Source organism: Bombus bifarius, unplaced genomic scaffold, assembly GCF_011952205.1.
Source record: "Bombus bifarius isolate JDL3187 unplaced genomic scaffold, Bbif_JDL3187 scf7180000008421, whole genome shotgun sequence".
NCBI lineage: Eukaryota > Metazoa > Arthropoda > Insecta > Hymenoptera > Apidae > Bombus > Bombus bifarius.
Window position 1 is genome coordinate 345,838 of NW_022884651.1, and position 16,925 is coordinate 362,762.

Below are 16,925 nucleotides of genomic sequence, written 5' to 3' on the forward strand. Positions count from 1 at the left end.
GATAAAGAATATTTAATGAATATAGTTATTAAAAAGCTTATTCTGTTTACATGCCTTATCTACGCAACAAGTGCATATATGTATGCATATGTATGTACGATACATTTAAATGGCATATTATAATTTTTCAGTAATCGGAGAAGTTATAAATATAATGAATTGTATCACATATTTTACACAAATACATTATCCATTCATTATTGAAAAATACATTAAACATTTAATAATTAAATATATTTTCTTAGTCAGTAGTAAAACAAGATCAAAATTACATGTTTCACATGTCTTATAAATATTATAACAGTTATCAATACGATTGTCCTAAATATTACATTAGGTATGTAATATATCTTACGCTATATTTAGTATTATTCTCAATTATTGTTCCATCGACGAAAGAAGCTAATTTGTTATCGATAGAGTAAATTGGCTTCGATATTTTAATTTCAATTAAGAAATTTCCACTGTTTTATAAAATATTTTATGTTTTTATCATTTTTGCTGTTCCATTGGAAATTACAAGCAAATTAGGTAAATGATACAAGTAAATAAATAAATTATTGACGAAAAACAAACAAATATGCAAGTTGGGCGTTCGCGCGCGAATAAATGGTCCAGGTATTATAGAAATCGAGAACTTGCGAGAAGGAAGGAAGCACATCTACTGAAATAATGAAAGAAGATGTCTTTGATACACCAGACTACATAGATATTAGAAGACATTCTGATACAAAAGCATACGAAAGCAAATTCATACTACTTATCCAAGTTTCAGAAAATAACATTTGAGGAATTACACATAGTTTAAAGTGCCTGGATATTTGTCTATTATGATCTCGTAGCTGCGTACGATAAAATATTATTGCAGGATTAAATCAATTTTTAAAGGCCAACGATACAATCATGAAACTTTGTAACTCGTATATAGCTGCCAAAACTTGTCGATATATCTTATCATGTATTTGGCAAGCTCCCTCTGTTCAGACTCTTTAATTTCTGAATTATAAGTCAAATTTCTAAATCGATATAGATTTCTGATATCGAAGTAGTGATATTCGAATACCAAGTATATGTATAGCATTGTACATATATGTACGCACGTCTTTTAACAGGCAATTTAAACTAATAACCTGCTGATTCCATAAAAAAAAATACCAAGTGCTGTTTTCTAATTATTACTTCATCGTTAATTTGTGCACTTTGATCAAATTCAAATACTGTTGTTACAAATGGACCAAAGTGTTCGGATGCTTATGGGTGACAGTGTATGCAGAGTAAAATTACTATTCCTATGATTCGCTGTCCTTCTCATCGCATCACTCTTGACCACTATCTATACTCTATCTTTATTTCAATGCGTTAAGTTTGTCCGCCTGTCGTAGAACGAGAACAAACCTCTATGTTGGAGTATGGTTAACTACACTCGTGTAAGTGGTGAGCCACTTCCTGATGGCGCAATAGCCCGTTTCCTCTCCTCTGCGTTTCTCTTTGCTCCTCACTCTTTGTGGAACTCTATAAACCACATTGCTTTTCCACTCCTCCTACGTCATTCTTCTTTCTCGTCTTCTCTCTTACTTTTACGTTTTGTTTGACTTTTTTCTTTTACTATGATTGTTGTACAAACACGATGAAAATATTGATAATAGCAGAGATGATATTAATAATAATTAATTATTGTTTGTATATAATACATTATATATATTATAATATTTATATAAAATAATAGTGAATTAATGTATATTATTATTTCCTGTATTTCTAAGACAATACAAAATAGAAAAGAATAATGTGTTGCTAACATCGGAATATATAAATTTCACAATTTTCAGATGGGCCATTAAAACACGTTCAGAGAAAAATAAATAAAAATAAATTCCAACATGTTTCTCCGTAATGTTATTAAACGAAGAACTAATTAATATCCAATGCACAGTGGCTACAAAACGTATTCAGCACTGGCACGCATCTTTATTTTCCAATGAAGCGTCTTTTTTTTTTTTTTTTTTTTTTTTTTTAATCAAATTCTACATTTCATTTCCAAAATATGTGTCAAGTTTTCATAGCCGTATGAAGTACTACTTGATGATACGAAATTTAATTTGGAGAAATTTAATTTTGGAAATTTAATTTAAATTGGCTCCAAAATAATTTGGAGCCAATTTATTAGTACGTAAATTTAATATATTTGGAGCGAATTTATTAGTAGTAAATTCTAGTAAATTAGTACGACGGTACGCCGTCGAATTAAATAAACAATAAAGATGGATTAATTTAAATTAATTTACACGATTTAATCAGGAGTAATAACTTCTGTTATTATGTTGAAACAATCTTCACATTTTTACAATGCAAAATGCAATTGCATTTTCTGATCTATGCCAATTTATGGTGTCTTTAAATGAAAATAAAGTGTACAAAAGCGAAAAAGTTAAAGTTTCCTGTGCATTCTTTTATGCTGGAAAAGTTACACATTAGATAGACGAATTATATTCGTCTCGCAATTTTCATCGAGAATTATTTGTATCCCTATATTAGTTAAGTTTATGTAACGGTTTATTATATTAGATGTTATTTCATTTGTGTGAAAATTTGTTTATATGAACTTGCTTGTGCTCAGTATGTACGTATATATATGTATATATTTACAAAGTTAATACGAAGAAATAGTAAATATTAGTAAACAGATTACAATGTCATTTAAAAGTCTAAATAAGAATAAAATAGAAATTCTAGTGATATGGTGTTTTTCAAAAATAACAAAACAGCCGATGGAAGTTAATTATAAAACAATATATGCTGTAAAAGAATTACATGATAAAATACGATTAGTAGAATCGGATTAAAAGCTTTTAAAGCTAAACAGCATATGAGTGCTGGCTAATATTTTGCTTCCATTTCTATGCAGACTATACATTTTACCCGAACGGAAGAATAATTTTTCATTGTCAATGCGTGAGCATAAGTAGCCGTTCTCATGAAGCTTGCTTACTATGTCGTGACTCTTGAGCAAATGTTACGTGTTTTTAAATACAGATATCGAAATCAATAAAATAAAACTGTAGCTCAAATTACAATCGGGTAGCTTACATTTGAAACATTCCAAGCATTGCATATCGCGATATTCATAAATAATTTAAAATAACTTTACGAGTAAGTAACTAGTTAGGTAACATTAAAAATTATTACATGTTTGTTACGTTTTTTCGTGAAATGTTAATTTATTTTCACATATAGTGAAATAACAGAAAGTTGTCAGTTTTAGGTCTCGCTTCCATATGAATATAAAATTGTTTGAAACGATACATCTACTGGTATTAAGCTCTTCGAAAAAGTATAATTATTGGCTGTAGGACAAGAGGCAGGAAAATCTGCTTCTACGAGTTACAGTGGAAACACAAGTTAGTGAATTCATAAATATGCAAAAAGTTTTTTTTTTTTTTTTATTTAAAATTTCACATTCACAATTTGTCCAATTTGGACATTTGGTAGAATTTTTTATCTGTTTGATTATCATGTGGGTGGCTACCCCCAATGGGATACCATGCAAAAAGTTAAGTAATATAATAATTCTCCGTGCGTGTTATTTGTTTTAGGCTTTTAGATAGCGGCACATGAGGACAATTCGAATCATGTTGTTGTTTTGCCTCGGAGTATCAAGATCGTTAGGATACATATAATGTAAGAATAAATAAACTTCAAGTAAAACAATGTCGCCGCTACGTGCAACCGTCGATCAAAGACGAATTTGAATTTTCCGACTCTCCACCGACCAATGTAAATAAGCGGACGCGATCGCAAGGAAGAGTTACGGTCAGTTGTCGATCAGTTATCAACCAGTTATCAACGAATGATCAGCGATCTGATTAACGAGTCATTAACGATCCTATTTTACGATTTATACATTGTACGAGCGTCTTGGCGAATATAGCCTGTATACTAATTTATTATTTTAAATATATTCGACGATTTCAACAACAAGCAGTAACATTTAATAAATCTCACGATCAAACGTCCTACACAAGTCCTCCACGTGTTCTCCTCTTTTCCTTTTTATCGTGAACATGAATTATGCTTTATGTGAATATTACAATAGTTTGCCACAAGAGCCAAACTTTATAACTGTACTACACTTGCAAAATCTGGAAATTTGTTTAAATTGTGGCAGTACGATATTTAAATGGCAAAATATGGCACGTATGATATTTAACGCTAAAACGACGTTAAGATAAGAGAGAAGTGGATATCTCAATTTCACTTTTAAGATAGCTAGGTACGATGAATCGTGTAAAGTATAAAATATTATAATTGAGCTAATGTAGGTGTGACGTAGTATGAATTACACTTTAATTGGACATATCTGTGATTTCTAATGTAATAGGTAAACTACGAATATTTACGCAAGTCCATACGCGTTTACGAATAGAATTAAAAAGATAGGACTTACGTAGAAAATTGTTTTATCCATTAACCGTTTTAGTGCCAGGGTTTCTTAAAAGAATCCGTGTCGGATTGTGTCACGCAGCGCGATAGCGCTTCGTTCATTTATTTGCGAGAAATTCCTTTTTCCGCTTATGCAGGTGGTTTACGATTATTTGAAAAAAACAGTAATTACGAGAGGAAGCTCTGATATGACTCGCGACGAGCTACATTCGGAACCGAGCGCGTTGCGAATTGACGATCCTGACCAAACGTCGCGACACAGTTCACCACGCTAAAACAGTTAAATATTGTAAAATTTATTTATTATATTATGGATATTTTATATATATATTCTGTGTATATTTGTATTTTCAAAGTTTCCTATAAAAATCCACAGTTTGATAATAAGCTAAGTAAAATCTTAATAACTCGAACATAATGCGGAATTTTATTCGTTTGTAAAATAATTAAAATGAATGTCACTCGATTTATTTATATGGAAGGAAAGACCAATGTCTACATCATCCGCGTGCATTCAGCATAGATTTCATCAAAATATTATCATTATTAATATTACGTTATTTATTTTAAAAAAGTTAAGCAGATTAATTAGGTACAATCAGTTATAGGAAAGAACAATATGAACAATTAAGTGAACGAAACATATGCTAAGTCGGTGGAATATAGTTCGAAAGCAGGATACAATTCCTTACACGGAAAAAGGAGATGCGGAAGCTGCACACCGTACACCGTTTAGAAGACACATTTTAGCAATTCGATAAATTGAAGAGCCGGGAGAAAGTGATCACGTTACAAATATTATTTATTAAATTTACTTTCGATGTCGCTGTTATTAATTTATTATTCATTTATTTATTCTTAATCCCGGAGTTTATACATTGAAATAAATGAAAAAATATCGCGCTAACGTATGTTCTACGTACGTTAGTTTCTCAGTTATGGATGATTAAAGAAAATATTCAAAGTTTCCGTTTTACACCAAGGATATTCCTTAACACCACCGCAAACCTATAGAGAGAGATAGATCCATTGCAATGAGAAATAAATCCATTAGGTTCCTGGTTTTGAAACGTTTAAAATCTATTATGTATTCAAAGCAAGTGAGCAATGTATACGATCCACGAAAAAAGATACAGGGGATGGAAAATGGATTTGAGGGTATTTGAAAAATGCGCGATATTTGCGCGAAACGTGCAGTAACGCGAGTTGAAGCACAAGGTGTGTATTTCTTTAATTATCTATCACTCGAAAAGTAAAGTACGTAAGACGTATATTCATAAAAGGCTTTTTTATCTATTTCAGTGTGTAGATTCATCGCCGAAGTACGAAGATGCATTTATGACTCACCCTGAATGCAGGGGTGAATTTAATCTCTGGGCATCTAGAGATAATAATCATTTCTGGGTCTTTGAGTTAAACCAAACTTTAAAGAGTTCAGCCTGGCTGAATGAATCGATGTCTGTTAAACCAAAAACAAATTAATATTTACATTTAAAGATCGTTTGGCGAATCTGTCAGAATATTAACTTCGTGTGTAGTAATTAAAATGTGCACGATGCGATAGCCCGTGAAAACTGCCTTCAAAACGTTGCGTTTTTCACGCATTCTAAAAAACCCAAGAATCCTCTAGAATATTCCGGGATTCGACGCTTATAGTGTCAACTCCTCAGAACAGTTCGAGTTGTTTGGGCCAATCTTAAAAAAGTTAGTCTGTTTTAAAATCTGCTCGGATATTAATCTAACTGTCTGTAACATTTTAATTCAGAATAGGTAAGTAAAGCGTAAATACGATGAAAGTTGGATAAGTGATAAACATGATCTACGCTGTAAGTGCAGGATCGTCACGTTCACCACTGGGCGAGTTTCTCGCAAGGAACGAAAAATCTAAGCAGAAACAATTACATCTAGTGTGAAAATATATGGTACTGTCAACACTTTAACTGCCACGCCGAAATCACATGTTTCGTTCAGGACGCCACGGGAGTATTTTTATTATTCAAAGCATATAATGGCAAAATAATAATAAATCGATGATGTAAGGCAACATTCTTCCCCAATGGACCGTTTATCTTATTGGTGATCACGGATGACCACCATGGCGCCTTGGTAACTGTTGATAGCGACGTATTATAACAAGGCTTCGTTTATTTCAACAAACCATTCGCATTCGTTATTTAGTCGTAAGCAAAACGTCCAGAATATATTGTTGAAACGTGTAGAAGATATTAGTAAACGGTATTTACTCGTTCTATATGTAATAGTAAGGTATGTTCACACTTCTAACTTCAATTATACGATTATAAAGCAGCATTTACGATTATCTTTTAAGGTGTGTTTACAGTAATATGCGTAGATTACCCCTTAAAGATATGGATGCAAACACAATGCATTGTTAGATGCAAGATTTGTTCTCATTTCTTTTTATCGATGTTCTAATAAAAATGTTCAATTGTTCAATGGGGCACTTCTTATTTCAAAGTATCTTCTATTTATCGGTTATATTCAAAATGCCCTAACTGTCAATTTTCATTCAATTTTTACAATTGTAAGAAGTGCAAGCGCTCCGGTCATCGATGACCACCGTGGCGTCACAGGAGAAACGGTGGCCGGTCATATATGACCAACGTGGCAGTCAAAGTGTTAATATATGAGCGTTAGTTGCTCCAACGACCAAGCTAGAATATGCAGAGTGTTCCAAAAGGTTAAGGTTAAATTTCAGGAGCAAAAAAGCAAAAATGTCTTAATAAACATGGATCTGAATGTTTTTAATATCGGAATTATAAGAGGTTTTTATCAGTGGAATATCATCAATTTAAGAATGTTATATGATAAGGAAACAATTGGTAATTTATATGCATGTACATAGTTTTCCATATTGTGACCGGACTAACAGTACCTTCTTGGGATGCTATTCTTCGACAGGTTCTGAGAGTTGATTATGATATCGCTGATATCAATTCTTCACAATCTCGAAAATTACCTTCCAATGTTCGATACAGTTATTGATATATGACACTGAACACATTACTAATTAGGTGCATACATGTCGGGAAAATTTCTTTACGCAATAAACTTTCTTGTGCAGTCACTGACTTACAGTTGAAAATGTCTTATAATTCAGAAATGATTAGATTGCGGATGTTCATGGATTTTAGGGAAAGATTTCAAATGACTACAGGATGCATATAACATGAAAAAATAAATAAAATAAAATATTTAAAGTGAAGCACTTATTATGATACTTAATAGACGAAACAAATTTCTATTTAGATTCCATTTCTCTAATTATGTTCATAAAAATATAAAATTATATAAATATTCGCAGTCTACTAATGATATTCGGATCCATATTTATTCAAATGTTTTTCTTTGTTTTGATGAGTACAGCATGCTCCTGAAGTTTCATCTCGATTACTTGAAATATTCTCTATAGACTCCCGCCATGAGTGACGAGACATTTGCTAATTTTAAACACAAGTTTTAATAAAATAGGTTTTTAACAAAAACCTTCAAAATATAATATAACTTAGCGTCCCTTATAATACACGCAATTAAAAATTATTGATTTTCTTTTGTAATAACATTTATCTATGCCTATAATAAATGTCCCGTGACTCAGCCAGAGTAATATACATGTACAACTGATGGTTGATTTCACGATGTCAACAAGAACTCTGTGTTCTCCAATTTATATCTTTTAAAATGATTAATTTGAGGATATCTCGATAATGATTAATCTTAGACTCTATCATGTATAATACTTTTTTACGTAAAGTTTGATGCTTTATCCAAATTCGAGAAGAAACGTTAAGCATTCTATCTAAAAAGCTGAAGGTGACCATCATATTTTGATGAAAAAAAACCAAATAATAACAAAACAATTACAATACTGTTATTCTGGAAAGTAGTACCATGGTAATACATACAGCTTTTACTCGAAACATTTTTTTGTACAGCGAATAATTAATTTACGAGTTACGTCACGTTGCGAGACTTAACCTGTACATGCGTTATCCCTCCTTTTCTTTTAAAAATAAATGTTTCATATAGTACATATAGTGATGAAATCGGTTTTCAATAGAATAATTGTACTACTGTTGTTAATCCTAAACACTCTTATCCACACAAACAAACATAAATAGATATTGCTCCTATTCTTCCTTAATAAAGAAATCAAAGAATGCTTCGTTTGAAGCTTAATATATGAAATATTATAACAGTAAAAAGTACATAACCAACCACTTGTAAATATGACTTTTATTCATACAGTTTTCACAATTTATTCTATTGTAACATTGATACTATCACCAAATAAAAAAAGAACACGCTTAAAACAACATTCCTTTAACAATGCAAAATTATTTTTTTTTAAATATTCTCATTCTTAAGTACCATAAGGGTAAAACTAACTGACAGAGTACGCCTGCATTTTGTAAACATATCCTTGTTAAAATAACAATATTTTATGCTCTGTTCCTATGATAGACTTATAAAATCCTTCTAGGTATTTTACTGTCATGTATCTTCAAAAACTAATATATTACTGTAGAACTATGACCTCTAAATCTTTTAATAATCATTTGTTTGCATTCATAATACATTCATGTGTTATTAGTTTCTTCTTTATGTTGGAGAATAATACATAGGTATTATGGATATGTATTATGGATAATTGCCAGTAAATTAAAAATTTGTCATTAATATTATGAATATTTAAGAATATCTATGCTTTTGTATCCAGTATTGTACTGGGATAAAAATTACACAGAATATTTGTAGCAGCTAACAATTTGATAATATATACTGGATGCAAAAATTCTCTGCATTTTCCATATGAAAACATGATATTTAGTCCCAAATATCTATTATGAAAGATAGTTTATATAATTTCTGTAATTAAGATATTAACATATTGACATTTATATTGTAACATGTACATTAATAAATATTATTATATTATCATAACTCAGAAATACACTATAATTATTCTTCAATATATTGAAATATAAGTTTTCTAAACAATTGATATTCTGATAATGAAGGTATATGCGGTGTTTCAAACATTTTAATACCATGGCAAAGATATCAAAATTGATAAAATTTAAGTTTCTTTTTTATTTCTATGGCAAATCTTATCAAACGATTTGAAATTCAACGTCCATAGTTTAATATTGAAAAATGTTCAAGTTATATCTTTTATATATATATATATATATCTTGCTTTATCAAATAAATTTTCAATATTTTCAACTCACTTTATTTGAAAAGGAAAAGCTTCTGTTGCATTTTATTAGAATTAATAATAATAGCTATTAACTATTAAAATAATGTTAAAATATAACCACATTTTTCATACTTCAAATAATATCATTATTGAGTTAAATAAGTGAGATCAAAAACTGCAACTTCTTTTATAACAATTAATATTTCAATATAAATATATTCTAGACCTAAAGTGTAAGATTACAGAGGTTATAAAATTTTATTGTTTACCACTGACAACTAATTAGAAAAAGATGTCCAACATTTATTGTCCAATTACGTATTTATAAAAACACTATTTATGTATATTTGAGATCTTATTCTCATTTATTAGCTATATTTACGTATTAGGCGATAACTGCTTTGTACTTTTAAAATGTCAGAAAAGATCAATTCAAGGTATAGATGGCATTTACATCGATATTCGTCAACCGAGACGACGCAAGATTTATTTTAGTTTAGAAATTAGTCAACGATCGTAAAGGGAATATAGCTGTTCGGACGTGCTTTTTCGCGTCACTTAATCGGGCCAAACTTTTAAGTACTTGCTTATCGGAGGTCAAGAACTGAAAGAATGACCCGTAAGTAACTTGCATTACTGTTTATACGAACATATACGAAACAGGCATAAAAGAACAGGGGAAACTTGGAACAGTGTATACTTTGTATCTGCCATTTGTGAATATGTATTTTAAAGATTGAAAATACAATATTTCAGCGTGAGTTATAATTGATTGTTTACATTTTTTCTATTTACTTGTAAAAGGAATAATTTCTAATAAATATGTATAATTTTGCTTTATCATAATCCTTCGTATCTAAAGAATTTATCCCTCTTACATTGTTCTGTTACATTTACATTTTTTTGCGAAGTGTAAGAGTTTTTATTCTATATTTCGTTATCTTAACAATTTCTTGCCGAGGAATACACATTTTGTACAATTTACATAATCATTTCAATGTAGTACTTAGGTTTTGGAAGGTTTTGCTCAAACTGGCACTTCTAGAAAATTCCTAATTCGAGTTTATGGTTATAATATTATCTCATATTTGTTATTTATTGTGTGCTTTTGCCGCGAATATACTATTATATTTTTGTTATAATTTACTACTTTATGCCTTAATATAAGGCATTAAAATGTAATTTCATTTCTATTGCTTAAATCTTTGCTCATGTTAAATTACAGTTAAATTCTACTACTTAGACTAACTTTTATTCACAATTGATGCAATTATATTACAAATTTTTATATAGGTGGAAATCAGCGAGAGTTAGCACGAGCCAAAAATATGAAAAAGACTGTTAAAAAGTCTGCAGCTGAACAAGACAGCAATAAGGGTCTTTCATTAGAACAACGAAAAGCACGGTAACAGTATTTAATATGTATTAAAATTTTTTTGTACGCTCATATATGTTTGATATTTATGAATGTATTATCAAAATCATCATGCCATATTATATGATATAAATCTTTAGACATACAAAATGTAATAATTACAAAGCAATATAAAATTTTAGGTTATATGCACATATTTTCTGTACTTAATTTAATTATCATTGAGAATTACGTTAAAAAGCTAGATAACGTTAGATTCGTTTTAATAGGATTTTTGAATGGTAAGAACATTTAGAGACTTCAAAATAATTAATTTCAAATTTTTTACATACACTGTGTATTATATTACGTGAATAATGTTTTCGTTGTTTTAGAGATGCAGAACGAATGAGGGAGAAACAACTAAAGAAACAACAAGAGCAGCAAGAAAAAGTAAAGCAGGGTGCGAGATAATCCCTACTATTGCAAAATGTAAATTGTTTGACTGAATTCAAGAATAAAATTTTAAGTATGGTTTTAAAATTCTTGATTCTAAAACATCAAGGCTATGCTTAATGTGAGTGCATAAAGAATTCATAGTGTTTTTAATTATAGAAAATATCTTCAGACTGTATAATGCAATATATATTATAAAACTAGGTACAAGTAATCATGTTCGCAAAATATTAATAGTCAGTGTGTATAAAAATATTGTTATCTACATTGTAATGGTTAAAGAAAATGCACATTTGACTGGTTCACCTAGATATAAGGACATTAATTAATTAAGTATAAGAGTATTTATAGTACTAATTTTTAATTTGTAAATTCGAGTTTTCAGTTATTTAATATGATGTATAAGTGATTCATAAATTGTACTACGTGAAGGAGACATACATTGTCATTTTGTTTGGCTCATAATAAATTGTTCAATTTTAAAATAAATATTTTAGAATTTCTTGTCTCTATACTACATTAATATTAGTAATTCTATTTGATTATCTTTAATACATTATATTATACAGAGCAGATCATTCAAATAATTGGTATTAATATCAACAGGTATACCATATATTTTTATTATGTGCGTTTGTTTGCATTTATTGTACTTTTGTATTAAAGTGGAATTCTAATCTTTTATCAATGAAATTTCTGTATTAATGGAAGTTTCAATAAGTTTAAGATAGAATATATATGGAATTTACAAAGAAAGAAACGGTATTAACTGACCATTACCTACATTTTATTGCACTTTCCCAGAGACAGTACATATTCAACATATTTATTTATTACTTGAAAAGCCTAATGTAAATTACAAACATTTGGAATATTTAAAACGGATATATGAAACAGCGATAAAAGAATGTGAAATTTTCTAATAATTCATATGTAATGTTTGCCGAAAGATAAAAATCTTAATAATAAGATATATAAAAAAAAAAAAGAAAATGATAATATGTTGTACAATAAGCACGTTATATAGCCTCTAAAGACTAAAATCCTTATAAAATAGAGTATAATTAAAAACCATTTTCGACTTATTTCTAAAAAAACTAAAAGAATCCAAAATTTGTATTTTGTTTACCACTAAATTGTGTTTGTTAGCTCACTAATACATTTACAAGCAGAGGATTTCCTCTCTTATTAATCGTTTATAGATTATCAAACTTTTCATATATAAGGAACCGTATTATATATTGAGCATTTATTTAATTATACTATCTGTTCCAAAGCATAACTATAAATTTTCATCTGATACATTTGTATTAAGCGAAGAACGAAAATAATTGAATTAAGAATTAGTTTGTATGAAAGATTTTCGAAACAATGATAATGATATAAATGCTGTATTACATTCTATTTTAGATCAATTTCAATGTACGTAATATAAAACGAATAAATTTGAGTATATATGTATATAAATTTGCAGATTATAAGCAATACATATCATAAATATAGGAATACTTTTTTTATCTTAATGTTGCCTCCATTTTACTGGAAAGAACATATTTTACCAGATAATTGAATTTTTCTGTAAATAAGTTTCGTAAAATAAATACGAACTGTGATTTACAAATAGTTCAGCGTTTTTAACAATAAGTAAAAGAAATATTCTTCACACACATTTAAACAAAGATGTAGTATAGTAGAAGCAAAAATTATATTGTATTATTATCGATATATCAAATAGTAGAATTTATCTATTATTAATATCCTAATTTGCAGCAACTAAAATATGTCTACCGTATGAGAAAATTTTCTTTGCCTAAATATTTAAACTTTCCAAAATTCAATATGAAAATATGGAATGATTAAGCATTAAACAATATTAACTTGAATATTTTTTAGTAATTAAATATAGATCACATATTCTGCTTGATAAATAGGTATTTTTATAAGATTCTTGACACCTAATTATAAGTAAATACAGAATTATCTTTTAACAAATGGAATATTGTTATACGAGTTAAGAATAATGTCCGAAGTTATTAGAAAATGATAAAACTGTGTAAATCTGATAAATTTCTAAGATATAAGCTTAATTTTATCCAGTTTTTCAAGTCATATTTGTAATCGGATACTAATGAATCGATTTGCTTGTCCATAGTAATGTTTGTAGGGGAATAAAAATTGTAATTAATCAAATATCAAAAGTTACATATCTTACCGAGTTAGACGAAAGAATACATTCATAATTAAGATTAAGATTCATACTTAAGACTGTATTAATGTAATAGAATCTCGATTATAAATTTTAACATATTGATTGTGTCTTATATCAGAATATCTTAATAATCCAATGCAAAACATTACTAGTAGAATTATGACCTTCGATTAAAGTTTTTAAATGAATATAATGTCATTAATTTCGAACAGGTATATAAGGGTGTAAACAACAACAGTTTTTTTAAAGATCTTATCTATTCAGTGAAAACGCTTATTTATCCGCTAGAAAATACCTAAGACATGTAATTAAGTTACGAAAACTATCACAGAGGCCGTAACGTGTTATAGCATACAATTGAATATGCTGCAAATTATGTTATTTATCAATGTACATTTAATATTGCATACCGGATACGCAACTAGATCTAGCCATAATTTTGAAATTAGTTTAAAAAATATTTTAACTTTGATTTTGTAAAAATCATTGCATGAAAAGTACAAAAGCACTGTGATATTTCTTTTCTTGTATTTCATATGACAAGTTGTATAAAGTTAAAGTATTTTGTAAACGAGACAACTTTTGCCCCATTGTCTTTTTTCTTTTCTTTTTTTTTTTTAATAAAGAATAAAAAGATACATTGATAGGTATATAAGAGAATGTATAGTCTCATTTAGTCAAGGAAACAGAGATGACCCTAAAATTTCCAAGATATTTCCACTTCTTCCAGAGTGAACACATACAGCAGCAGGTCATGCACCATTCGAAGCTATTCAATTTTATTTTGTGAAATATTTTTCTGTCTCTTGCCATTTCAGTCACACTCTGGCCAGGAAGACACCCTGTATATTTATGTTTGACATATTATTCATGTTTTGCACTAAATTATTAATATATCCTATCTACATCGTAAATCTTAATAACAGTATAAATATTAAGGACTTAATAGCAAACCGTAGATAGTGTTGTACACAATTGTATTCCTGTAGATATATTTCAAAATCGATTTCGCTTCTAAAGAGTTAATTACTGAATATAACATAGATATTGTAATATTTTTACAAATATTTAATACATATATAGAGTCGTTTTTATTATACTAAGAGTGCTTAATATTATATGGTATAAATATCCTGTTTACATCTATTTCGAAGACATATCATTGTCGTATGCCTTTCTCAGTTCATACGATACAATATAAAGTGCATAGTGTACTTGGAAACTTGACAAAAATTTGTCCCTCTGTTAAAATTACAGTAATAATAAATGCTAATTGAGCTTAACTATTGGAATAATATACTATTAAAACATTGTGTTTGTAATATTAGCACCATAACTGTATGTATCATTTTGTAGACGAGTTGTGCACTCAGAGTTAATACAATTAAAGTGAGTTTACTACGTATACCTTTGAAATACGTTAGAAGTAGAACTATAATGTAATAATGTATCCAAAATTGCACGTTACAAAGTTTCCTAAATATATAATAAAACTTGAGAGTATGGAAAACACATAAAATTTTGTACATAAGATAGTTGAAAGTAGCGTGATAGGGGAAGAAAATTATGATTCTTTAGAAAAAGAAAAAGAATAAAAAGAGAAAAAGAAGAAAAAAGAAAAGAGAAAAAATGAAGAGAAGAAAAAAGAAGAAGAACGTAAATACGGGAATGTTTTAAAATATCAGCACAACTCCAATATCAGAATGTACGTACATTTTACACGTTTCGTATTAGTATGTTTAAAAAATACATATAATACATTTATAGCCAAGTAACATTTGGGGTTTTTGAGATAAAAATTGTCTAATGGAAAATTGGTTGGGAATATTAAAAATGTTGTTTCTAAATAAAGTAGTGGAGTTATTAGAGAATGTGAGACATCACTTTATAAGTATCAATGAACATTGTAATATCTGCGCTAAAACTTTATTACATTAATTTATGAAAGAAACACAACAACAAAATGTCATATGGTATAATTTAGGCGAAAAGATGTCTTTATTGTTTAAGTAAAAAGTGAAAATGAAAAGAAATATGTATATATATTTTTTAATCACAGCTGATAAACACATTAATTATATAATGTTTCTGTCTTGCTTGTCCGAACATTGAGCTTTTTTGTCAAATTAGCTAAATAAGTTTGAAGATACGTTACTGATTTTTCGTTTTTGATTCACGAGACTACAATATACAATGTATAGCAATATAGGAACGTTTTCCCACTATATATCATCAATATTATTAAAAACCAATAAAAGTTCATATTTCAAGCGTGACGCTACTCTGTTTAGCTGTAACAACAATTTAAAAAGTAACCTTTCCTTCGTAGGTTGAATAGTAATTGCAGAGTAATTTGCAATAGTTTGAAGCTATTATTTTTGCGTAGCATATTATTTTAAGTATATATTTATAATAATATAATAGGAAGAAACAAGTTTTATTAATAACTTCTTATATCTGTTCTGTTTATATGTACGTCGATATATTTTTATAATTGCATTTCACTTGTATCCAATTATGTTGCATAACGATACTATTGAGCGACGATAGAAAAGACATGGAAACATATGATTTGATGTAATGAAATGAATAGGGTTTTAATTGAAATGAATTATAATGTGATATTTAATATTGTAGATGTTGCTGTAAAAGTATCGTGGGAGAAGTGGATAAAAGCAACAAAAGATGAAAGAAGTATGTGAAAGTTGATTTTTCGTAATATTCCTTTTAAAGATTGAGAGAACATATAGTGCAAGTTTGAGCGATACAGTGAGCATGTAAGCGCGATGGATGTGTCGAAGGTGTTGATGGTGGTGGAGGTGGCGGTGGCGGTGGTGGAGGAGGTGGTGGCATATATAGCCATCCGGTACTAGTTGGCCAAACGGTACCTGGTGGAGAGGAAACCGGAAATAACGAATTCGTATTATTTCCGGCTGTTACGTGCGGCGTTGGTCCACCCTCTACTCACATTACCTAAAGTACAGAAGTAATGTAATTCGTATAAATATTAGAACAGCTAATTGAAACTATTACTAGGTGTTTAATTTGTATGATTTGTATGATCTGTTTAATTTGTATAATTTGTACGATCTGTTTAATTTGTTTAAATAAAATGGGCAAAGGAAGCACTACACGAGCATATCGCCAAGGAATATCTATAGAAATGACTGAAGAAATTATAAAAAATACCTAAGGGTATCTAAATAAGGGTACATAAATGCAAACACGAAACAACAAGGCTA

General features: G+C 29.0%; 2 protein-coding genes and 1 long non-coding RNA gene across 3 annotated transcripts in view; 1 reads left to right on the forward strand and 2 right to left on the reverse strand.

The window, feature by feature from the left end:
• Positions 1-8,679: 8,679 nt before the first annotated feature.
• Positions 8,680-10,061, reverse strand: LOC117212959. The gene is made up of 2 exons (XR_004488569.1): positions 9,934-10,061; positions 8,680-9,330 (listed from the first exon to the last, which is right to left on the reverse strand). It is a non-coding gene; the product is annotated as an uncharacterized LOC117212959 (long non-coding RNA).
• Positions 10,062-10,136: 75 nt separating this feature from the next.
• LOC117212954 (putative SERF-like protein) lies at positions 10,137-11,963 on the forward strand. The gene is made up of 3 exons (XM_033458123.1): positions 10,137-10,283; positions 10,958-11,069; positions 11,414-11,963. Exons 1-3 carry the CDS (start codon positions 10,277-10,279, stop codon positions 11,490-11,492), a joined length of 198 nt encoding a protein of 65 aa, XP_033314014.1. The 5' UTR covers positions 10,137-10,276; the 3' UTR covers positions 11,493-11,963.
• Positions 11,964-15,592: 3,629 nt separating this feature from the next.
• Positions 15,593-16,925, reverse strand: part of LOC117212948 (glucose-6-phosphate 1-epimerase) — a 38,228-nt gene continuing 36,895 nt past the window's right edge. The window contains exon 6 of the mRNA XM_033458118.1: positions 15,593-16,656. Within this exon, the coding sequence (XP_033314009.1) occupies positions 16,648-16,656 (9 nt within the window). The 3' untranslated portion in view covers positions 15,593-16,647. The remainder of the gene's footprint in view (positions 16,657-16,925) is intronic.

Excerpts from the sequence above, each read along its gene's own strand:
- LOC117212954 (XM_033458123.1), top strand. Across the intron at positions 11,070-11,413 it reads TTAGAACAACGAAAAGCACG|AGATGCAGAACGAATGAGGG; the intron begins GTAACAGTATTT and ends TCGTTGTTTTAG.